General features: G+C 41.3%; 1 protein-coding gene across 1 annotated transcript; it reads right to left on the bottom strand.

Moving 5' to 3' along the window:
• Window positions 1-1,560: 1,560 nt before the first annotated feature.
• LOC105027121 (adenosine receptor A1) lies at window positions 1,561-13,803 on the bottom strand. Its single transcript, XM_010899052.4, has 3 exons — window positions 12,784-13,803; window positions 5,068-5,362; window positions 1,561-4,245 (listed from the first exon to the last, which is right to left on the bottom strand). Exons 1-3 carry the CDS (start codon window positions 13,122-13,124, stop codon window positions 3,862-3,864), a joined length of 1,020 nt encoding a protein of 339 aa, XP_010897354.1. The 5' UTR covers window positions 13,125-13,803; the 3' UTR covers window positions 1,561-3,861.
• Window positions 13,804-26,553: the final 12,750 nt, after the last annotated feature.

Raw genomic sequence — 26,553 nt, 5'->3', positions numbered from 1 at the left:
ATTTCATATATTCTCCAGAATAGATCAGTTTGATAACTGTGACACAAGACCAGCATGTCGTGTGAGAGACAAACAGCAAATGGTGTGAGAGCCTTCCCAGAAACCTAGCCTCTGTGAACATCGTCATGGCTTATTATGCAGAGATGACCGGCCTTGCTTCATCTGGTTCCCTAAACTTAGGATTTGTGTGTAACATATTTTGACCCGAAACATTGATGTTGTCACTATGATCATAATATCTAGACATTATAAAGCAGAACACTGTCTAGAAAATGTAAACATAATGATTAATTTTGTCTATCATTATTGGGGATAAAAAAGCTAGTGTTAATCATAAAGTAAATGTGGTCTCAGTGGACTAGATAATAAAATAAAACTAGTAAATGTTATTATTTATCAGAGTAATGAGTTTGTTATGGATGTCAAAAACATTTGTTGGTGGCTAAAATATCAATAGTGACTACTGGGTTGTGATTTAACATCCCGGGTCATTTTGACCCACTAACGTAATAAGTGTAATCAAAATGTTAACAGAACACATGGGTGAAATTGTTTCACTTGGGTCAAGTGTTTCGGGTAGCCTTCCACAAGCTCATTTTTCCCCCTTGAAGATTTCAGATTGTTTTTCAATTGAATTGTTCACATTATAGGTCACCTTAACAGTGGAAAAAGTTCTGACATGATTTATCTTTGTCTCATTCTTTAACATCACGAAAATCTGGCATTTTAACAGGATTGTGTAGACTTTTTATATCCACTGTACATGTACAGGTACAGCTCCTATTGACTCAAATTCAAGTCAATTAGAAGCTTCTAAAGCCATGACATAATTTCCGGGAATTTTCAAAGCTGTTTAATGGCACAGTCAACTTAGTGTATGTAAACTTCTGACCCACTGGAATTATGATTTGTAAGTGTGAATTCTAAGTAAAATAATTTTAGGTATACAATTGTTGGATTACCCTGTGTCATGCACAAAGTAGATGTCCTAACCGACCTGCCAAAACTATAATTTGTTAACATGAGATCTGTGGAGAGGTTGAAAAATGGGTTTTAATGACATCAACCTCTAACTGTATGTAAACTTCAGGTCTTCAGCTATATTTAGCATTCAGAGAAGCCTTATTTACACTTGGTGCTAAGATGCATCCTTATTCCTCAAAATCCACGTTCTGTTTGTACCCACATTACTGCTGTTTCATCTACTGTATACATGATTGTTATCTATCCATTGTGTCCATGTTGTGACCTGATGTCCTGGTGCTTCTTTGTATGTATTTTACTTTTTACTTGTAATATAATAATAATAATGTTAAGAACAAATTTATCAATGACTCTAGAGGCCCAGTATGATGATCATGGAAATGCTTTTACCATCCAGACCTGTTTACACTTGATCGATATCTAGACACAAATTTGAAAGAAACTAAAACTGCCATGGAGGAGGTTGCATGACTAGATTGCCAACACCTTCGATGCATCTTGCATGTTGAATGCTCAGTTTCGTTTTCTATTGATTGTACTTTCGTCCACACTGACTGGAAATGAAAACCCTCAGAGTGCATCTTTTAAAACCACTTTATTTGTCTTCTGTGATTCATATGTTTATCATATAGAGATGTGTTTGCCTTGACAACAACATTGTGAGATCATCAATATGCACCCTAAACCCAATGAATAAGGGTTGGGGTAAGTCCATGTGAAATTAGGGAGTGATAGGAAAGCTGAGAATTGGTCCAATTACACAATTGAATATGATGTCTCATCTTCACATTAAAACCATATAGCTATTGACATCTACATTCAAAATGAAAGCTGCATATAAAATAGTATTTTCTAATGTTAGAATTGTACCATAATGTACCTAAGAATATTGGAAATGTTTTTACTGGCTCATTTAGAGCAGATGGATGTACAGTATTATGCGCCACTAGGTATATGGTGAGCAGCAGGGTGGGGTCCAATTCCATTTCAATTGAGTCAATTCTGGATTGACTGAATTGAAATGTAGCTGACCTCAAACCATATTTTAGTACATTTACATTTTAGTTTTTCAGCAGAGACTCCTATCCAAGGAGACTTACAGGAACCATTAGGGTTAAGTGCCGTGCTCAAGGGCAAAACAACCTACTTTTCTTACATTTTCAGTGACCTTTCAATCACTGGCCTAAAGCACTTGACTACTAGACTATTTATTAGCTGAGGCCCAGTTATTAGTTGAGGTATATGGCAGTGTTCCTGGTGGCCTCACCATCCATGGGACATGACCTTGTAGAGATGAGAACAACAATGCACTGTTCAACCAGCAGAACAAGGGACAACCTCAGAATATCCAGGAGACCTTGAACGCAACTCCCCAGACATTCCAGCAACATCCAGACTACACATGCTGGTTGCATGGCAGATACCAACTGACATCCTCATTATAGTCCTCTACACACACACAGGTAAGAACACACAGGCAAGAACTAACACATGTTTAAACACCTGATCACACCTTATCCCTAATACACCTACAGTATGTACCTCCTTACACACACTCACATGCTTCTTCATCAACTGTTACACACGCACCGTGTTGTTAATTATTCAGGGGATGAGGGTGTGTATAGAAATGTCTTTCAGCTGTTTATTTCCTCCCCTCTAAAAAAATTCTCAACATTCTCTTGGTTAAGATTTTTTTCCCCCTCTTTTGTGCTCTGGGATTCAAACCACCAACCTTTAAGTTACTGGCCAAAAAACTCTTAAACACAGGGCACCTTTTGTTCAAGCAGAGGAAAATCTAAATGGATACTGTTGTACTGTATTTGTAATTATAGGAGGCTTAGACTTTAAAGGCAAAACTAAATTCTTCTGAAAGAGGGAGCATGTTTCAAGTTATTTGCATTTCCACACGTGAGCTCTAGCGGTTTTTGTTTCACTAACCTTTGTTCTTTGTTATCTCACAGAACAGGGCTGATATCTTGTCCTATCTTTCCTTCTCGGCCCAGAGCCACATGTAAATGCTTCTTCTGGAACACTTGGTCACCCCTTTTTGTAATGTTATGCTATAGGATCTGACATTTTAGTATCGGTGGAATGAGCCTTTTCCTATTCATTGAAATTTCACAGTAAGAGAGACTTGAAACAGCTCAACTGAGGTTGTCCATATAGAAATGCTCTGTTTTCCAGTTCAGTTGAAAGGTCATGAATGAAGCATCACTGCTATCCAACCATATGGCACTGACAATGCCTCCCTGTTTAGTGCACTACATTTGATCCAACCTTATGCACCTTTAGGGAATAGGGTGCCATTTCATACAGTGATAGTATGTCACTAATAAACCCAGGTTTCAACAGGTTATTGTAAGACATCATTGCTACCCTAAGCCAATGGAAATTTGTTAAAGTTATTGTTAGCAGTTCCTGATCCCTACATTGTTTCGGATATTTTGTATTGTCTTATGTCTGGTCAAATAGCACACTGAGCATAGAATCGTAAAGGAGTGATGATATTTGTCAGGATTAGAGTTCAGTTCATCCACAGTTACTGTATCGGGAACCCAGCCACGTGGATATTTAGTTCAGTTCATCTCGTACATGCTGTACGAGGTAACACTTGACAGTAAGAAACATTCATTTTCAGAACTCCTTCGCTTAAGGGATCTCACTTTTCAATTGAGGGTTTAGAGATAAAGTCCTCCCCACTATCCTTCTTCCAACCAACCAATACAGAGTAAGGGTTCCTTCCATCATCTTCACATCTTTTTACATTCGCCATTCTATAACCAGCAAGCAAATTCCACAGAGAAGCTGTTCTCATGTACGTGCTTCTGATCTAACCGTCCAGCTTGTTCAGATTTCAACGTCTTCGCCACTACATCAAACGTCATCGTCATCATCGTTAGCCCTCAGCCTCCTTTCTGCCCCACTATGTCCCCTCTGACTCCCTCTCTGGGGAAGCTTGCCCACCGGATCTCTACAAAGCACATACAGCTTCCAGATCTTCTGGAATGCACTCCGGAACTTTTTGATCCGGAATGCGTAAACGATGGGGTTCACAGCAGAGTTCCCATGCGTGAGCAAGATGGCAATGTAGATGAATAACTTATGTTTATGATATTCTGGGCAGAACAGGGTGACGCAGTTGAGAATGTGGAGAGGTAGCCAGCTAATGGCAAACAGGAAGAGGACCAGAGCCAAAGACTTGGCCAGTTTCAGTTCCTTCCCATAGTACCGGCTTGGGTCAGTTTGGCTCGCTGTCACCTAAGGTAGGACAAAGAAAAGGAAGAGGATTTAAACTTGAGATTTAGATGTTGGTCTTCAATCTCAGAACTTCTGAAAGTCTATGCTGATTTAGTGTATGCCTAATCATATTCTCATTATGATTAACGGCCTTGGGGAAATAAATGTTAACTGCCTTGTTCAGGGACAAAACAACTGATTAAGCCTTCAGTTAATGGTCAAATACTCTAAGCCACAAGTGTCAAACCGATTCCAAGGAGGGCCTAGTGTATGCTGGTGTTTGTTTTTTTCTTTCAAATTGTGCTCAAATGAAACCTAAACAATTAGGTGAGAGGAGATCCTAACTAATTAGTGACCTAAACACTTAGCCCTCCTTAGAACCAGTTTGACACCTGTGCTTTAACCACTGGGCTACCTTCTGTATCTCTCCACACCTCTCTTTGCCTCACATCCACTCCTCACTTTTATGCTTATCAAATGCATCAATGTAATTCTTTCTTATTCATCTGTAGTCCAGACAGTAACTTGTATTTGACTTATCTGATCGGTTTGTGTGGTCTCTTCAATGGTCATTAATCAGCTGCATATCAATGAAAATAGGGGTTGGCAAGTCTAGGTCAAGGTAACCTTGGCAAAACACGGCAAGATTAGATCAAGCTAAAACTGTCAAGACTAGATAAAATTGATCGCGGCAAGACATTGTCAAAGACTATATCAAGCTAACCTAGGCAAGACAAATCCGTCAGATTACATCATAGAACACTGCAGCATAGATCCTATTGTAGAGCCAGTTTAACTCACTGTAAAGAATGTAGGGTTACTTTTCTATCATTTTGAATCTACCTTCTTGTTTAGCTGCCTGTGTATCATATAGAATATCTCCACGTAGATGACCAGCATAAAGACGAGAGGTGGCAGCACCCAGCCGAAGAAGTTGAAGTAGACCATATAGTCCATGCTGATGACGTTCTCAAACCGACACGTCACTATGTTGTCCTCGGTCATCAGGGTGTCATTTTCACGGAGGCGCTGAAGGTTGTTCCAGCCCAACATGGGTGTCATGCCGACCACAATGGCAACCATCCAACACACCACTACCGCTGTCCCGGCACGCCGCGGTGTCACCACGCGCTTGTAGCTATAGAGATTGGAAACAAGATGATCAAGTGAGGTGTAAGTGGATACTGTGCTGTAACTCTATTCTTTACCCATTTTCATGATATTTCAGTTCACATTTTCATGATTTTTAGCACTTTGTTGTCAGGCAAAAATAACAAGTTTGTGTAATGAACCAAAAAAAGGTTGATGACCTTTTGTTAGTACATTCAGTTAACTTAGATTCAATAGATTTTTTTCCCCCAGTGGGGAGAGGTTGATTCCATTTCTTGTCTGACTAATATTCTGGGTAGAAAATCACTGAGATTGGCCTGTATCCACCATGTTGTGCAATTAATGGCATGGTGGTTCACTAGACTGGCTAAAACCTTGTCGCACTTCTCAATTTCATTTAAGATTATAATACAAATCTGTAATATTTTCCCCTCCTTTTGAATGGTATAGCTGTGTAACTATTCAAGAGGAATGACCAGAGTTGTTTTGTACATATATCAGGGCAGACTATATTTTTCTCTCTCAAAAAGTCCCCCACAAAAAATGTTCTTCCTGCCAGACAATCTCATCCTCTATCTCTGTTTCTATCTCCCTTCCCCCTCCCCCTCCCCCCTCTCTCTCTCTGTCAATCGATCTCACACACACACAGTGGTCTAGAAGCAGACCCTACCGAGTGATCCGGCACACAGCTGTCAGGATATGTAACACTCACTGCAGCTTAGTGTCACACTCACACCACAGCATGTATGCACACGCACGGGTGGCAGGTAGCCAAGCAGTTAGAACATTGGGCCTGTAACTGTAAGGTTGCTGGTTTGAATTTCAGTGGGGACAATTTATAGTGATATTTGCAGTTTTGCACAGGAGGTCCAACCTAGATTTTGCTCTTCAATTGAACCCGACCCTGCCAAATTGGAAAAGTATGGAGAGCTGTCATGTAAAGCACCTGAGGAGCAGTTAAGGTTCACTGTCTTGCTCAAGGAAAGAACAAGTGTTTTTACCATGTCAAATCTGGGTTTTGATTTGGCAACCTTTTTGGTTACTAGTAAGCTGCTTCACTCTGAGAGTGGGGTCATGGCCAAGGCATCAGCTATTATTAATGGCGACCCCTGGAACAAGTAAGGTTAAGTGCTTTGCTCAGGTGTAGATCAACAGATTGCCTAGTTAACCTAATTAGGAGGTTACATGTACAAATAGAAGAAATGTAAGCACCCCGCATTCACAGACACGCACCATCAGTCTCATACAGTCAGGCCCAGGTTTTTGGGATTGTTAATCGATCAGTTTGGATTCATTCAAACCCACCAAAGAAAGGTTTAAACAGTTTACAATATTCCAAAGCATAATATTCCAAATTACAATATTCCAAAGCATTTACTAACGAAAAGTAAAAGAATACTGTGGAGCAGTGTGATCCTAATAGTAGTTATATGTACCCTAGATGAGTCTTTAAATTAATTTATCATTTGAAAAACTGTAATGTCGGTTTGATTGAATGGAGGCCTTCATTAAAGTATTCTAAACTGAACAAAAGGGCAACTGTATTATGTTTATCACATCTCGATCCGACAGCAACAATCACACATTGCACAGATGACTCTTCAACAATATTTTCCAATCTTGTTCACACTCCTCAATTTGTAAAGATGCTAACTCAGCTTCTTACTGTCAAAATGATAAACCTAATATATGACCATGTGCATTTGTTGTGCCATTCAATGGCCCGTATTTACTCCAAATGGTAAGCCATTTTTGTGGACATGCTTTCTGTTGGCATTTTCATTTCTCCCCAAAAACATACATGTCAACATATGGAAGAAAATACAATTAAAATATATATGCAGTTCTGGAAAAAGAGACCACTACAATTTTTTTTTTAAATCAACATCTCTACATGTATGGCAGCCATTCCATTCCAGTGTCTGTGAAATTCCAACACAGGCACACCTCATTTTACTTAATGATGTACTGAACCAAATCTAATTTATGAGGAAAAGTATTAAAACCACTGCTGTGGTCATGACTATCCTCTTGCAGTAGGACCAGCTGGTTTGCAAAAACAGTGCAAGTAGTACCTCAAAGGTAATTTGAATAAAAAAATATATATATATTCCGCATGACAAAAGAGTTAAAAAGAAAAGCTTTGAGTGAGGAGAAGAAGGGTTCAATTCTGGCTTTACCGGCAGACAGATACTGTAAAAAATGTACAATAAATGTCTCTACTTTACACAGTTCATTATTTTTTAATGAGTCCACACCTGCCTCACTGTTTATTGGCCTGAATGACTTCAGTCAGAGTCACGTTGACCAATCAGCATGCTTCCTTTTCGGGTCTACAAGTCAAGTGTTTCAACGTCATCAGTACAATCAGCACAGACGAGATCAGATTGTTTAAGACACTAGAACTATCCCTGCACCGAATGTCTGGCTGGATTATCTTGCTTGTAAAGTATGCGTGCATCAAATAAACCAGATATAATCTGTTTGAGAAAGAGTACGTGTTCAGTCATAGTTGTGTTGTGTTTTGTGAATCAGCAGTAAAGATTGGAAATAGAATAGACTCCTGTCGTTCTTACCGGACATGCTGCTTTGGTTGCTACCGGCCAATAATCAGCTCATACAGTGGGTATAGAAAAGAATCACCCCCCTTTAAAATAATCACATTTTGTTGCTTTGCAGCCTGAAATGAAGACAGACACAGTTTTTGTTTCATTCAGCTGTATTTACAGCTTGTTGCAAAGTCCTTTTCATTATAGAAGAATAATCTCAAAGTGCATGAAAAAAAAGAGAAGGATAGGCCAACTGATAGAGGTGTGTTTTAAGGCCTGCTGTCAAAGCTATGACTGTGCAGCCCTCAGGCTATCAGGAAAGGAGTTCCCAGAAGTGAGGTCCAATAAAAGAAAAGGCGCAGCCTCCCATTTTTCAGAGCTGAGTTCTTGGAACATTGAGCAGATTGGCTTCGTTGGACCATAGAGGGCGTAGAGGTTTATAGGAGGAGCGCAGGTTAGATAAGTAGACAGTTCCCAAGCCATTGATAGCTGTATAGACAAAAAGGATAATTTTAAAGTAAATTCTTTGAGGGTCAGGAAGCCAATGAAAGTCAGCAAGGAGAGGTGTGATGTGGGCAGATTTATTTGATCGTCTCAGGATCCTTGTAGCACTTTTGGATGAGCTGTGTTTTATTAATAGAATTTGCTGGCAGGGTTCCCAATACTGCATTCCGATTATCAATTCTGGAGAAAACAAATTAATGGATAAGCTTTTCTGCATTCAGAATTAATCCAGCTCTTCGGTCAAATCATCAATAACACTAGTGACCCAGTGGTATAGGGGCAGTGTGATGCATGCCCATGCCATCACACTGCCCCTACCATGTTTTACAGATTATGTGGTATGCTTCAAGATCATAAGCCGTTCCAAGCCTTCTCCAAAAAAATGTCTTCCCATCATTCTGGTACAGGTTGATCTTAGTTTCATTTGTCCAAAGAATGCTGTGGGCTGGCTGTTTTAAATTTTCTGGCAAAGTCAAACCTCAACCTCTATTCTTGAGGCTTATGAATGGTTTGCACCTTGTGGTGAACCTTGTGTATTTGCTCTTGAGAAGTAATGTCTTTATGGTGGATAATGATATGACTACCTCCTAGACTGTTCTTCACTTGGTTGGATGATGTGAAGGGGTTTCTCTTTACCATGGAAAGGATCCTATGATCATACACCACTGTTGTCTTCTGTGAACATCCAGGTCTTTTTGTGTTGTAGAGCTCACCAGTATGTTCTTTTTTTCGCAGAATGTACCAAACTGTTGATTTGGCCACTCCCAATGTTCCTTTTTCTTTGCAGCTTAGGGGTGGCTTGCTTTCACTTGCATTGAGAGCATGTTGTGTCATGTGGTCAAAGAAGAATGCGAATGCCACACATGGAATCAACTCCAGACCTTTACCTGCTTAATTGAAGAAGAAATAATGAAGGAATAGCCCACACATGTCCATGAAACAGCTTTTGAGTCAATTGTCCAATTACTTTTGGTCCCTTGAAAAAGAGGGGGCTGCATATTAAAGAGCAGTAATTCCTAAACCCTTCCTCCAATTTGGATGTGAATACCTCACATTTTATCTGAGAGACTGCACTTTAAGCCCATATTCATTATTTAACTGTAAAATTATTCAAAATAACTGTAAATTAATCTGACGGCGCTTAACTTTACAGATGGACAGTGACTCAAAACATACTGTGAACGCAACCCAGGAGTTTTTTAAGGTAAAGAAGTGGAATATTCTGTAATGGCCAAGTCAATCACCTGATCTCAATCCGATCAAGCATGCATTTCACTTGCTGAAGACAAAACTTAAAGACCCACGAACAAACAACAACTGAAGACAGCTGCAGTAAAGGTTTGGCAAAGCATCTCAAAGGAGGAATGTCCTAAATGTTTCATATGATATTTTTGTTTAATCCCTTGAATTAAAGCTGAAAGTCTGCACTTCAGCTGCATCTCCGTTGTTTCATTTCAAATCCATTATGGTGCCGTACAGAGCCAACATTATTAAAATAGTGTCAGTGTCCAAATATTTCCGGACCTAACTGTATATCCTGGTCTGATGACGGGACTTCACAAGTATATGTCCACGATTGTGTGTGGGGAAGGTAACAGGCTGTCTCTGGTTAAGACAGTCCAGCAGGTTCAGGAAGTCAGGTAAAGGAACATTTTGTTGAATCAACGTGAATGTTGAAATTACCAAGAAAAACAACAATGGATAGAATAGGACACAGAAATGTGATTAGCTCAGAGAACTCAGTTATAAATGAGACTGCATTTGATTTAGGAGGGAGATAGATAAGTATAACAGTGAACGGCTTCAATTTAAAAGCCATGCACTCAAATGATAAGCCAGGCACGACTGGCAAAATTTTCAGGACAAAACATTATTTGTGGAAAACAGCCAGACCACCACCGCTGCCAAGGGCACGGTCCTCAAAAAATATGAAAAGAATGAATATGAAATATGAATTGAATAAAAAGCTATTAAAATAGCAGAGCAATCAGCTTAGGCTGCCATAAAGGCTCCATGGCAACCAGCTTTTTGATTCAGTACCAAAAAATAGTTTGTTTGGCCACACCTACTCATTCAAGGGTATTTCTCAATTTTATTATTTCCACATTGTAGAATATTAGTGAAGACATCCAAACAATGAAATAACACATATGGAATCATGTAGTAACCAAAAAAGTTTTCAACATATCACAATACGTTTATATTTTAAATTCTTCAAAGTAGCCACCCTTTGCCTTGATGACAGCTTTGAATGCATTCTGTCAACCAGCCATGAAGTAGTCACCTGGAACGCTCTTCAATCATTTTGAAGGTGTTCCCACATATGCTGAGCAAGGGTTGACTGCATTTCCATCACTCTGCAGTCCAACTCATCCCAAACCATTTCAGTTGGGTGGAGGTTGGGTAATTGCGGAGGCCAGTTCATCTAATGCAGCACCATCACTCTCAAATAGCCCTAACATAGCCTGGAGGTGTGTTTTGGGTCATTGTCCTGTTGAAAAACAAATGATAGTCCCACTAAGCACAAAACTAAACATCCTCCTTTATGCTTTACAGTGAGTCCTACACATGCAGAGATCATCCGTACACCTAATTGCCTATATCTGAGGCTGGTAACTCTAATGAACTTATCCTCTACAGCAGAGGAAATCCTGAGTCTTCTTTTGTTGTGAAGGTCCTCATGAGAGCCAATTTCATCATAATGTTGGATTTCTTTGCGACTGCACTTAAAGAAACTTGCTCTTGAAATGTTCTTGAAATGTTCCATATTGACTGACCTTTATGTCTTAAAGTAATAATGGACTTTTGTTTCTCTTTGCTTATTTGACCCATTCCTCCCATAATAAGGACTATATACCAACCCCACCTTGTCACCACACAACTGATTGGCTCAAACGGATTAAGAAGAAATAAGTTAATTGAAATGCATTCCAGGTGACAACCTCATAAATCTGGTTGACAGAATACATAGTGTGCAAAGCTGTCATCAAGGCCAAGGGTGGCAACTTTGTACAATCTACAACATGAAATGTATTTTGATCTGTTCAACACATTTTTGGTAGCTACAGTACGTTGTTCTGTAGGTTATTTCATAGTTCTGATGTCTTCACTATTATCAAATTTCAATCAAATGTATTTAAGTCCTTTTTACATCAGCAGTTGTCATAAAGTGCTTTTACAAAACATCCAACCTTAAACCCCAAGGAGCAAGCAAACACAGTGGCTAAGAGGGGCCAAAATTTAGGAAGTAACCTAGAGAGGAACTAGGCTAGGAGGGGTGATCAGTCCTCTTCTGGCTGTGCTGGGTGAAGATTTTAAGAGTACTAGTTGTAATAATTAATAAATGCATGTGGGCTGTGGCCAGAGTCTATAAAACCTAATCCAGTGCAGAAGCATGACCAGATGGACAAGGACAGGGGCAACCCGTGGGAGGGGGTTATTATTATTATAATATATTATTCTATATTGTGAAAAACATTAAAACAAAAGAAATACCCTTAAATGAGTAGGTGTGTCCAAACTTTTAACTGGCACTGTACATACGTAAAACTTGGAAATATTATATTTGATAGAACACCATTTTTTTTTGGTGTGGGTCACTGGATTGACTGGATATGTAAAAACTTAAGTGTAAGTAAAATAGGATCGTTAGACAGTTACTTCTACACTTTACTACACATTCAATGTATTAGTGGTCAGGTGTGTGTGTCTGATGGAATTGTGTGTCTTCATGTATGCTCCTGTGTCTTCAAGTGGGAAATGTGTTGTGTGTGTGAGGGGCCCAGACGGTCAACGCATTAAGATATTTACAAAGCTTTCTTGGGGCGTGAGCTCCATAACTAATGTAGAATTGTTATGATATCCTGAAGGGCAAATAGAGGACTGATACTGGACTCATCTCACATTGATTATGAACTTGACCTCAATTAATGCTGGCTAGATATATGACAACACTGTGTGTCTGCACAACATTTCATACAGGAATTATCAGTACATGAATGAATTCAACATTTGATACACAATACATATATTGCTTCTCACATACTGACTTAGGGTAAGTAGTCTGTAGGTTATCGGTCCTGTTTTATGATTTTGTCTGAAAGCTGTCAGTGTTGCTCAGTTCTTTTGCTTCTATTTGCTCTGACTGTTGGCAGGTGATGCTGTAAGTAGCTCCCTGTCCAACAATTGGCTGTAGCTGTCTGGCAATAAGCTGGCTCTATACTAGCCTAGGTATTCAGTATCAACATAATACATTCTGTAGGCTATGCATTTCCAAACGTACATGGGACAAACGATACACACAAGTAGAGTGTCCTTGGAAAAATGAACGTTATTTACAACGCAATTATTGAAAAAATCTGCGACATCTCTCCATTTCTATACAACCTATTGTTACCTCATTGGTATTTTCACCCTCAGGTAACGGTCGATAGCGATGGCCAGTAGCGCGAGGATGGAACTCTGCGTGAGCACCAGCACTGTGCACGCGAACAGCAGGCAGCTGTAGAAGTGCGTCTTGAGCTCGATGCTGATAGTGATGGCCAACGGGATGACCAAAGCCCCCACCGCAATGTCCGCCAAAGCCAGAGACACTATGAAACAGAAGGTAGTGTCCCGCAAAGAACGGTTGATTCGTACTGCCCAGACGACCATTACGTTCCCGATCACCGAAGACAACGCGATTATCACCTCCATCACGATGTAGACAGCTTGGGCGGGCGGTAGACCAGACTGCATCTTGCCAGTAGCGTGGTTGGTCCAGATGTCTGGTGCAGCTATCTTAGACAGAGTAGAGGAGTCCTAGTATTACATTAAGTCCACTGGAACTTTTTACGCATGGTCTTTTGTCTGTAATGCCGTACGATTATGTGGCTTTAGGCATAATCGCTGTAAGGTTAAATAGTCGTTTTGCATTTTACTACTGAATAATGTAATCCTTAGTTGGGACACGTCTTGCTTCCTGTGGTTTCAAAGAAGTCGTACTCTTGGGGATTCAATATTAAAAAAATGATCTTGTTTTCTAAGAACGTTCAATTGAGTCATACTGGCGTGGGAGGTCCCAGTCACCAAATAGTTGGTTTCCAGTTCAGCTCGCATCACCACTTAGTCCTAATCTTAAATAATAACAGAAAGTAAAAAAATGTGTGTTGTGTCATCAAAGAGAAAAGCTGTCATCTGTATAAAAATAACGCGACATTTAGTCAGATTGATTATTCCCCTTTCACCGGTCATTCATTTATTATTTCCTGGTTCTTATTACATCCAAGGAGCGATGAGTAAAATCCGGTTTGCCCTCAAGCCTACAGCAGAAATGCTTCTGCGGTAGTGGAAACGAACTGTCCCGAACTCAAACGGACTGCTGCTGCGAGTGAATTCTCTGCTTCGCTCTCACATCCGCGGACCTTTAGCCTGTGGGTGTGGGGGCTGTGGGTATGTCTCCAATCCAGCCCAGCATTGTCAGGTGCCAATGCGCATGCATGTGACGTGAGCATTCACAGGAAAAAACGCTGTAATTTTTGGTAATTGCATAGGCAGGAGATTTGGGGGGCAATTTCTATGCCATATTTGGAAAGGTACTAGATAATGACACGGAACCTAACGTATTAATGACTAACTCATTAAATTATTAACCAATATTATTTATTATTATTATTATATTTTTATTGCCAATTCTATATGCTTTTCATGCAAAATAATTGTCATTCAAAAAAATATGTTTTTCGATCCCTTTTTTTTCCATCTGTTTCAGCCACCCCATGATCCAGAAAAGAGGAGAGTAGACTTCTAGACCAACAACATATTGTATCCTGACGGTAACGACAAACCACCACTATAGTACGTGAAACAGCTGGACTGTGTTCACGCTCGAGTTTGAGTATAAAATGTTAGAGGAAATTCTAGTTTTACAGGGTGCTTCAGTGCGTACTCACAGAAAGACAAGACCTGTTGTCTTCACGTCTATCCAGAAAATATAAGTTCTCACAAATGGTTAAGTTCGGGGGACAGAAAATATTATTTAAGTGTCTTGAGGGGCACTGTGCGCGTGTGCCCTGCTTGCAGGGCTGTGTCTGTCTGTTTTAGTAGCGCAGACATTTGTGATGCATTTATGGTGAAACAGTTCCAAACGCGCGAACACACACACACACATAAATGTAGCACAAAATTCTGGGCCCTGTACATAGGCGGTCTCTGAGGGCCCCTCCCCACTTTATTCAAGATTCAAACATTTTTGAGGGCCCCTCTACACATTAGGGCCCTATATACTTAGTACCCCTTTTCCCCCCAGTCCAACGCCCCTGCACACACACACACAGTGATGTCAATGAAAATGAGCTGCATGGCAGTTGGAAGTTTACATACACTTAGGTTGAAGTAATTGGGGGAAAAAATCGACCACTCCACAGATTTCATGTTAACAAATTATAGTTTTGGCAAGTCGGTTAGGACATATACTATGTGCATGACACAATTTTTCCAACAGTCGTTTACAGACAGATTATTTCACCTATAATTCACTCTTTCACAATTCCAGTGGGTCAGATGTTTACATACACTATGTTCACTATGCCGTAGTGTAATTGACATAATTTGAGTCAATTGGATGGGTACCTTTGGATGTATTTCAAGGCATACCTTCAAACTCAGTGCCCTATTGCTTGACATAATGAGAAAATCAAAACAAATCAGCCAAGACCTCAGACAAGAAATTGTGGACCTCCACAAGTCTGGTTCATCACTGGGAGCAATATCCAAAAGCCTGAATGTACCACTTTCATCTGTACAAACAACAGTACACAAGTATAAACAGCATGGACCACTCAGCCGTCATACCGCTCGGGAAGTAGATGGGTTTTGTCTCCTAGAGATGAACGTACTTTGGTGCAAATCAATCCCAGAAGAACAGCAAATGAACTTATGAAGATGCTGGAGGAAACAGGTACAAAAGTATTTATATCTACAGTAAAACCATTGACATAACCTGAAAGGCAACTCGGCAAGAAAGAAGCCACTGCTCCAAAACCACCATAAAAAAGCCAGACTGCGGGTTGTAACTACACATGGAGAAATGTCCTCTGGTCTGGTGTAACAAAAATTTAACTGTTTGGCCATAATGACCATCGTATGTTTTGAGGAAAAAGGGGGAGGCTTGCAAGCCAAATATCACCATCCCGACCGTGAAGCACAGGGGAAGCATCATGTTATGGGGGTGCTTTGCTGCAGGAGGGACTGGTGCACTTCACAAAATAGATGGCATTATGTGTAAGGAAGCTGAAATATATCACTACTATTATTCTGACATTTCACATTCTTAAAATAAAGTGGTAATCCTAACTGATTTAAGACAGGGAATTTTTATTAGGATTAAATGTTAGGAATTGTGAGTTTAAATGTATTTGGCTAAGGTATATATAAACCCCCAACTTCAACTGTATATTGAGGAGCATAGTCAGGGTAGGGAGATAGTCAGGGTGGTGGAATCAGTGTAGATAAAAGTTTAATATATTACTCCACTCTCTGCTTGATTTGAATTGGATCAAGTCCACCAGTTAGCATAGAAATGGTTAAACTACCTAGCAAGTCATCCTCTAGCATATTTTATAACATGGTATACAGCTTAAAAACCAAAACCAGGAAATGCAGTCTACACACATTAGTAATGCATCTTAAGTAAGCTGCAATCTATCCGTTGGTTTAAATTTAACACATATTGCTATGTTACCAACCTCATACACTGTAGTGGCATTGAAGGTTACAGCTCAGACTGCACTAAATTCACTGTCACCTGAATTTTCTTAAGGGGGTGAGACTGAGTGTGTGTGTGAGGAATGTACCAAAAATAAAGGGGTAGTTCACCCAAGAGATGATTCTACCTCATTTCCACTATCTTTTGGAACGAAAAATCTCAGTTTTTGCATGTTTTCTTCTTTGTAAATATACATTTAACTTCTCCATGCTAACTTTTTAACTTCTACATGCTAACGATTCTAAAAACTGTCTGGATGAGTTTATTGTCTCCAAACAGAAAATAAATTGAGGTAGAATCATGCTGCCACTAAACTGTTTTTTAAAAGGATATATAAAAACAGGGGGCACCAAGAGGACATTTTCCATCATAGAGGCATCCCATGAGGGCAAATTGTCTTGCGTGTAGGAGCACTTAGAGGCCAACACATTTTCTAGCATGTAGGACAGCCTACATGGCACTGCGTCACATTATCTCCATTGGAAGGGTGCCCACTAGAACACTTCATCACATTTCCTCACACATTAGTGCACTGCATCACGTTTTCTCCACTGGACGTTTTTTTGCACATAGGAGCACCTTGGAGGGCACTTAACCACATTTCCTCACAAATAAGGACACCCTAGAGGGCACTGCATCACAATTTCTCCACTTGAAGGGCGCCCTTTAGGGCACTGCATCACGTTTTCTCGCACGTTGTCGCACCCTAGAGGGCACGTTATCGTGCTTTCTTGCATATTGGGCAACTATAGAGAGCACTTTATTATGTTTTATCTACCATAGGGGCATTCAAAAGAGCACCTTTGTGGTGTGTTTTTCTGACATTGGGCACCAGGTGGTCTGTATAGTAGTTGATGTCTTTAGAGGAAATTCATTCATATGGTTAGGATTAGGGTTAACCCATAATTGTATTACATTCATACTTAGGTAGATATAATTACTATAACACAATCAATATTAAATCTCTGTCTTCTGAGCTGTAACTAAAAATCTAATCCATCACACGTTTTGATTTGCCTCCGGTGTGGTGATGTCTAGTCATATGTACTCCATATGTCCAAACAGGAATTGTCTACAGTCCATGATTAATCTAGATATGTTAGACTTTGTTACACAGGAGTATTAACTGCTTTCTTTAGGCTTCAGTTGTATTGTTGTAATCTTGGCCATGTCTCCCTTGTAAAAGAGACACTGTGTCTCAATGTTTTTATTCCTGGTTAAATAAAAGTAAAAAGTAAAATAAATGAAAACTGAAGTTGCTCACATTTATGAAAAGGAAGATCGAAAGAAAACATAGTTCCAAGGGCAATGGTTAGGCCTATGTTAAAATCTTAAATTCACCAAACAATTATTTTTCCTTCAACCAATATTCGGTAAAGGCACATTTGGCAGCAATTACAACATATTTGGGTAAGTCGATGCCAACTTTGCATATTTGGACACAGACATCTTTGTGCATTCTTTGCAAAATGTGTGGCTTTGGTTGTGTTTTTGTTTAACATTTTTTGCTGTTTTATATTTATAATTCATTCAGAACAATATGAAGAATTCTTTCACTTTGACATCACAGACATTTTGTGTTAATCAGTTGCAAAAACAATTACATCTATTTTGATTTCATGTTGCATGGCAACAAGATGTGAAAAAGTCCAAAGCAGTGAATACTTTTGAGAGCCACAGTAGTGACCCAGTAACAGTGGTAAGAATACATATGAAATAGGAGGCAGTCTGGTAGTGCTAATGATAGATTAATTTATTTACACAGCCCTGGTGAGGTTTGTGATAATAATGTGGCATACAACACCGTTTTATTCATAATGTTCTAGGGCTGCAAGGTGGCCTAGTTGTTAAAGGACTTGACTGGTCGTGAGCCAGCAAGGGGAAAATCGGTTGTTTTGTCCAAGGAAAGGCAGTTTGAAAATGAGAGTGTTCCTGTCCTACAGCACTACCAGGTAAACAAAGGTTAAAATAAATTCTTCCTTTCCAAAGAAAATACCTCTCATCAGGCAAAACAGGTTATTAATTATCCCAGACAGGAGGAGGCTCAAATGCAATTTAACCGCAGTGCATATATAAATTGTACTCCTCTTAAACCTTTTCCACATTTTGTTATGTCAGTACCTCAGAGGTTTATGCATTACATTTTTGGTATTTTATTGTTTCACCCACAAATGTAGTTTTTGTGGGTTATTTTTTTATTCACACAATAAAAATATCATAGCTGGTAATGTCTTCAACCCCATGAGTTGGTGGAAGCACTTTTGGCATCTTATGAACAGATTTTTAAAGGGCTGGTTCTGACATGCACCCTTTGCCATAAATGCCCACAGCTCGGTTTAAGTTGCCATTGGACTCTTAGTAGCCTCTCTGATCAGTCCCATACTTGCTTAGTCATACAGTATGGGGGGATGGCCTGGTCTTGCCCGGATCAACCTTCTGGTTTCTGATCAGATGTTATAACTGCTAGAGTACCTGCTGTCCTTTTTTAGCTGTAACTCAAACAGGAGATTCAGACAGACAGAGATAAGTGTCTGACCACACCGTGGTAATGAGAACATACTGTTACATTTATGCATCTACTATATGAGTGTGACTGGCACTTTCTACAGAATTTGCCAGCATCTTTCCTTCTAAAGCCTGGAACACACAGTGACAGTGCATAGTTTATAAACCACTCAGTCATTTTGCCAATGTCTGAGGGGAGAGGGAATGTATGGTGATAGTGTTATCTATACGCTAAAGTTTTTTCTAGTGTTTTCACAATATGGGTTTTCATTATAAACCATTTACATATGCAATGTATATGAAATATATGGTTAAACTGTTGTAGATCTCCAAATTGAAATTTGATTTTTTTGTTTATTGTTGTAGTTGGAAGGCCGTTTATGAAATGGTTGAGAGGACTCCGGTTGTTCTGCAGTGTTTGAGGCATGATTATAGCTTAGGTCAGAGAGAGAGAGAATGTGCATTTCCCCAACAGCCCTTTCTGGCTCATAGTGAATAGCTCCTCTATTCAACACAAGCTAGAAGGCTGTTGAGGGAAAATACATTCTCTCTTTTACATCCGTGGTGAATTCATGGTACAAGTCTCTCCTTAATCTGTTGGTTATCTGAAATGTGTGGGCTAAAAGTCTCTGAAGTACAAGGGTCTGTAGCTTTACTGTAGGTATTACAGTTGTCATACAGGGATAAATAATAACAAATGTATGGATCCAAAATATATCTGGCAACGTCAAGGCCTCTTCAATCCATGGCTGTCTGTTCTTATACCCAATCACTACACTATTGCTACAATTAGAGTTTTAGCAGTTGACAGTTGGTTCTCATGTTTTTTCATTTAATGTAGACACTTAAATCTTCATAATCTCACATTTGCGGTTTTGCTAAAAAATTACTTCCTGAAATGTATGTGTTTTGTATAATTCTTTTTGGTGGGGCATTATAACTGTAAACACTATAAATAAAATAATCATGCAGCATTTCTTGCATTGTTTCTAATACACTTTATATTTTTTCATAATCCTTGATATCTTTTAAGTTCATCTTCAGTCTCATGATTATTCCTAAGAAGTTAGTAGATACCAGTAAGCCTATTACTTTGTAGTGGAGGTAAACTTAATAAGAATCGTCAGTCAGTTTAACACAATGCTCAATAGTGTTTAGCGACTGGTGAAATATGTACCATGGCGTTATGGTTAAAGGCAGTGCCTCTCACTTGGAAGGCTCAAGTTCAAATCTATTGTGAACCACATCATTTATTAATTTTTATTTCCACAATTCTCTCGTCTTTTCACTTGATGAAAAAGTTAGTTATCGTCACCTTTCTTGATAATTATTGTATCAATGTCATTCACGAATGAAAGAAAAAATTACATTGTTATGCCATGAAAGAAAATAATACGTTCTTATGCCATGAAATTAAATAGCATTGGCAGACTTGCTAGCAATTGCTAAATTCTTATGACAATTCCAGTTAGTTAGTAGATAATGGTAAAGCCTATTATGGGCAATACTTTCTCTTGTGGTCCAGCTAAACTAGGCTTGCCTGGTTTCTTGTTTGAATGACACAGTGTTCCCTTATGCAGACATATCGATAACAATTGAGATATATTCCAATAACAATTGAGATATAGGAGTTCCTGCCAGTGACTGGTGCTTCGGATCACAGCAATTGAATCGAGCAGTGGCAGTTTCACTGGCAGTGAACCAGGATTATTTATTTTTTTCCAGACCAACAAAGGCACAACAGCAACTTGGGCTGCAATAATTCATTAGGGAAGGACCGGCATGGCTGTCGTGCAACACACCATCACTGACAAAGACAAAAACTAGCTGTAAAATGCCTACCTGGGCATCCCTACCAGAAGCTCTTGTTCTCCAAGGCTGTCATCGGGGAAACTCTGTAAAGAGTTTCTGGAATACCCCCTTGATACAAGATTGTAACAGGCCCGACCTCCAATTGTGATGAACAAGGTTTTGTTTAACCTTAGTTTCAACCCTATTTTTTCAATGCCACTGTAAATTAATATCATGTTGTTGTTTTCGCTTTGGGTTTTTAGGCTGGGTATTAGCACTTTGTGACAACTGCTGTTGTAAAAGATGCTATTCAAAATACATTTGATTGATTGATGGAAAGAGGAGTTAGCCTACAGGAAGTAGTCATGAAACTGAACAAGTGTCCAAATGATTAAAAACTTGTCATGGTCCACTAAAAACACCGGACCAGCTAAAACATTTTTTTTTTTTACAGTACCATAAATGTTTTATTGATCAAAGTAACTAAACAATATACAACAGTATAGACAAAATGACAAATACAAATATCATTACACATAGGGTATACATATTCAAATAAAAAAACACAAGGCTTCTGTAGCAATTGCAACTAAGAGCAATAGCTAACAGAAGGCAGTATATTCAGGATAGACCAGTCTAGGTTTCCCATATTGGTATAAATAATGACAATAGACAAGGATTTCTATTGACAACATTAATAATTTGTGAAAAAGTTTGATTCTCTGAAAATACAACTTACACAATTAGTTAAAAATGAGAAGGTAATAAAAACATTTTTTTTATGGTATACAATAATTTTTGTAATAAATCCAACAATTCACTTCAATAATGTCTGGATTTGTCAGGATTTTCAATTATTAATCCCCATTTTATGTGTGTGTCCCAAATTGTGTAAAGTGGCTCTGAGGCATGGTTTTTCCCCACCGAAGAGAGTAGTGTGGAGTAATTCCAAAGAAGTCAATCAAATTCCTTTCCAAAACCTGACCAAATCCATGTTAATTATGCCTCAACACTCCAGTCGACGGGTTAAGGAACTAACCCTTCAGTGGACGGGTCAGTAGTAATTTAATTGATAGTTGTTAGTTCATTCAGTACAGCCTAGCATACTCTCTATACAGCCGACAAGAACTCCTGGACATTGGAGCACAATGCACAGAAAGAGTTTTTAACAACTTCCAACTTCCTCCGGAGATTCCGAAGACGCCCCGGGAGACACTATTCACATTGCTGACTGGTAGTGCCCGGAGGCGGCGTCGAGATCTTACAAAGAGGTGGGAAGCATGGAGGCCTCTGGACTAGGCTAAAGCTAGCCCCCCATCGAACCTTCACTACCTAGCTGTTTCCTCACTAACGTACGGACTGGCGAACAAAATGGATGAAATACGACAGAGATTACATTAACATCAGCATTAACAATGTCACCACCCATAAACTAATACAGACCTTCCCCAACCAGAAGCTGTGGATGAACAGAGGTCTGAGAATGGCTAAAGGTGATGCTGAGGCCTACAGCTCATCCAGGGCCAACCTGAAAAGGGGCACCAAGATGGCTAAAAACGACCACAAGCTGCAGATTCAAGAGCACTTCAACAACAACTCTGAACCCTGATGGATGTGGCAGGGCATCCAAGCCATCACAGACCTTCCCCAACCAGAAGCTGGTGTCCAGCTCCCAGCCATCGTAGACCTCCAGCACAAGCCGTGTCTGCACAGGGTGCACGGCATCATCAGGGACCCTTCACAGCCATGGCACAAACTATTACTCCTATCAGGTAGGCAGTGCAGGTTCTAATCTTATTAGGTACATATTATCATTAATAGATTCAGAGAAATCTCTGTACGCAAGGGACAAAGCCAAAAACCAATTTAGGATGGCTGTGATCTTCAGGCGGCAATTCATTAAAAACAGACAATTCTGTTGTGGAAATCACTGCATAGGCTCAGGAACACTTCTGAAAACCACTATCTGTGAACACAGTATGTCGCAGCAACCACAAATGTAAGTTAAAACTCTACCATGCAAAGAAGAAACCATATATTAACAAGATCCAGAACTGCTGCCGTATTCTCTGGGCCCAAGCTCATTTAGGATGGACTGAGGCAAAGTACAAAACTGTCCTGTGGTCTGACAAATCTGGGAATCTGGGAATCATGGACACTGCGTCCTCTGGAGTAAAGAGAGGTACCATCCAGCTTATCAGCACACAAAAGCCAGCACCGTGAAGATATGGGGGCGCATTAGTGCACATGGATGGGTGACTTGCGCATCTATGAAAACACCATTAATTCTGAACATAATCCCAACCACATTCTGCATGTATCACAACAGCATGGCTCTGTAGTAAGAGAGTCCGGTGCTAAACTGGCCTGCCTGCGGTCCAGACCTGTCACCCATTGAAAGCATTTGGCATATTATGTAACGAAATATAAGACAAAGGAAACCCTGAACTGTTGAGCAGCTTCAATCCTTTATCAAGCAAGAATGGGAAAACATTTCACATTCAAAACTACAGCAATTGGTCTCCTCACTTCCAAATCACTGACAGAGCATTGTTAAAAAAAAATTTTTTCAACATGCCCATCCCAAAATTTTTGAAACGTGTTGCTGGCATCAATTTCAAAATGTTCTATTTTCAATTAAATACAAGGATAATTTATTTGCAAATTATTGCATTCTGTTTTTATTTGCATTGAACACAGCGTCCCAAAATTTAGCAAACAGGGTTGTTAATTAAATTACTATTTATTTTATTCATTCACCTGGGTGACACCTCACAAGCATTTAAGGTTATTTTAGCATTGCATTTCTTTCATATTTTTCTATAATTTCCAAGTTTGATTATAAAAAGTACAAAAACTGGTTTTTCTTCTGCCCATTCACATTTATGTAGGAACATTTGCATGAATAATAAACAAATTAAATAATTTTGCTCCAAGCAAACAAAGTGCAAGACAAGGATTGGCCACACAAGCCCGTAGTAGGCCCATCAATTCATTTTTGCGTTATGCGTTAATGAGCGTTTAACCAGATTTCCTGAAACTGGGGGCCCCCACATGGCTGATCAGCGCCACACACCACGGGCCTCTTTCGCATCTCGTTCCGACCACAGACACCAAGTTTAGTGACAATCGGACAAACGGTTGCTGAGAAACGCCCTCACTTTCTGTGAAATTCTCGGACACAAGAAGTTGTTGGCAGGTGACATATGCGGACCTGATTCCGACCAAGGATCCCAAGTTTGGTGCCAATCGGACAAATGGTTTCTGAGAAAAGCCCTCACTTCCTGATTTTTTATCGACTGCAATGGGCCAACATTTTGCAAATCAAAAATCCACAAAGTATCTTTTATTAGGCTTCACCTGTAGATCATCTGTGCCAAGTTTTGGGAAGATTGGAAAAATTGTGCGACCTGTGAATTTTTTGAGCCTTAACAGGAAGTGGGATATGGTGGAAATACAAGATATTGGAGCTCAATGTTCCAAGAGGCAATTTTCTTTAGCATAATGCCAGTCACATTGTGAGATAGGTTGGGTGATTTCAGCTCCAAGAAGCACAAAGATATTGCTATTTGAAAAGCTTAAGTTTGACGACACACTGTAGCGCCCCCCCAATGGTCGATCTTGCCCAAACTTTTACTGGTTGTTGGGGGCCTATAAGACTTTCTATTCATCAAGTTTCATGGTGGTCAAACATTTCTAAAAGCTTTTATTGATAGCTTGCATTTCACATGGTTTGCAATGCTGACTACCTATTTGTTGTAGTACAAGAACCTATTACACTCATGCAACTCACCTAGTTTGGTTGAAATATCTGTTTGCATTTAGGAGTAAAGAGCCGGGTCAGACTAAGAGCGGTTCAAAAACCCCTTAATGATGAAAAATATTTTGTGTCCTGTGACGTCGCCCGTCATGGTGCAGCCGGGGCCCCACCCTGGAGCCAGGCCCGGGGTTGGGGCTCGTTCGCGAGCGCCTGGTGGCCGGGCCTTTCCCCATGGGGCCCGGCTGGGCCCAGCCCGAACGAGCGACATGGGGCCGCCCTCCCGTGGGCTCACCACCCACAGGAGGGACCATAAGGGACCGGTGCAGAGAGGATCGGGCGGCAGTCGAAGGCGGGGGCCTAGACAACCCGATCCCTGGACACGGAAACTAGCTCTAGGGACGTGGAACGTCACCTTGCTGGCGGGGAAGGAGCCTGAGATCGTGCGTGAGGTTGAGAGGTTCCGATTAGAGGTAGTCGGGATCACATCTACGCACGGCTTGGGCTCCGGAACCACACTCCTTGAGAGAGGATGGACTCTTCACCACTCTGGAGTTGCCCATGGTGAGAGGCGGTGGGCTGGTGTGGGTTTGCTTATAGCTCCCCAGCTCTGCCGCCATGTGTTGGAGTTTACCCCGGTAAACGAGAGGGTCGTTTCCCTGCGCCTACGGGTTGGGGATAGGTCTCTCACTGTTGTTTGTGCCTACGGGCCGAAAGGCAGTGCAGAGTACCCGACCTTCTTGGAGTCTCTGGGAGGGGTGCTGGAAAGTGCTCCGACTGGGCACTCTATCGTTCTACTGGGGGACTTCAACGGCCACGTGGGCAACGACAGTGACACCTGGAGGGGCGTGATTGGGAGGAACGGCCCCCCTGATCTGAACCCGAGCGGTGTTCAGTTCTTGGACTTCTGTGCTAGTCACAGTTTGTCCATAACGAACACCATGTTCAAGCATAAGGGTGTCCATCAGTGCACGTGGCACCAGGACACCCTAGGCCGCAGGTCGATGATCGACTATGTTGTCGTTTCATCTGACCTGCGGCCGTATGTCTTGGACACTCGGGTGAAGAGAGGGGCGGAGCTGTCAACTGATCACCACCTGGTTGTGAGTTGGATCCGATGGCGGGGGAGGAAGCTGGACAGACTCGGCAGGCCCAAGCGTACTGTAAGGGTCTGCTGGGAACGTCTGGCAGAGTCTCCTGTCAGAGAGATCTTTAACTCCCACCTCCGGCAGAGCTTCGACTGGATCCCGAGGGAGGCTGGAGATATTGAGTCCGAGTGGACCATGTTCTCCACCGCCATTGTCGAAGCGGCCACTCTGAGCTGTGGCCGTAAGGTCTCCGGTGCCTGTCGAGGCGGCAATCCCCGAACCCGGTGGTGGACACCGGAAGTAAGGTGAAGAAGGAGTCCTATCAGGCCTGGTTGGCTTGTGGGACTCCTGAGGCAGCTGACGGGTACCGACAGGCCAAGCGGACTGCAGCCCGGGTGGTTGTGGAGGCAAAAACTCGGGCCTGGGAGGAGTTCGGTGAGGCCATGGAGAAAGACTATAGACTGGCCTCGAAGAGATTCTGGCAAACCATCCGGCGCCTCAGGAGAGGGAAACAGTGCCCTACCAACGCTGTTTACAGTAGAGGTGGGCAGCTGTTGACCTCAACTGGGGATGTCGTCGGGCGGTGGAAGGAGTACTTCGAGGATCTCCTCAATCCCGCCGTCACGTCTTCCATTGAGGAAGCAGAGGATGAGGGCTCAGAGGTGGACTCGTCCATCACCCGGGCTGAAGTCACAGAGGTGGTTAAGAAACTCCTCGGTGGCAAGGCACCGGGGGTGGATGAGATCCGCCCTGAGTACCTCAAGTCTCTGGATGTTGTGGGGCTGTCTTGGCTGACACGCCTGTGCAACATCGCGTGGCGGTCGGGGACAGTGCCTCTGGGATGGCAGACCGGGGTGGTGGTCCCTCTTTTTAAGAAGGGGGACCGGAGGGTGTGTTCCAACTATAGGGGGATCACACTTCTCAGCCTCCCCGGGAAAGTCTATGCCAGGGTTCTGGAGAGGAGAATACGGCTGATAGTAGAACCTCGGATTCAGGAGGAACAGTGTGGTTTTCGTCCAGGCCGTGGAACACTGGACCAGCTCTATACCCTCTACAGGGTGATGGAGGGTTCATGGGAGTTTGCCCAACCAATCCACATGTGTTTTGTGGATTTGGAGAAGGCATTCAACTGTGTCCCTCGCGGCATCCTGTGGAGGGTGCTTCGGGAATATGGGGTCCTGGGCCCCTTGCTAAGGGCTGTCAGGTCCCTGTACGACCGAAGCAGGAGCTTGGCAGTAAGTCAGACTTGTTCCCTGTGCATGTTGGACTCCGGCAGGGCTG

The sequence above is a fragment of the Esox lucius genome, chromosome 17 (genome assembly GCF_011004845.1).
Source record: "Esox lucius isolate fEsoLuc1 chromosome 17, fEsoLuc1.pri, whole genome shotgun sequence".
Taxonomy (NCBI): Eukaryota; Metazoa; Chordata; class Actinopteri; order Esociformes; family Esocidae; genus Esox; species Esox lucius.
Note: the sequence above shows the minus strand (reverse complement) of the source record. Positions and strands in the feature narration are given on the sequence as shown.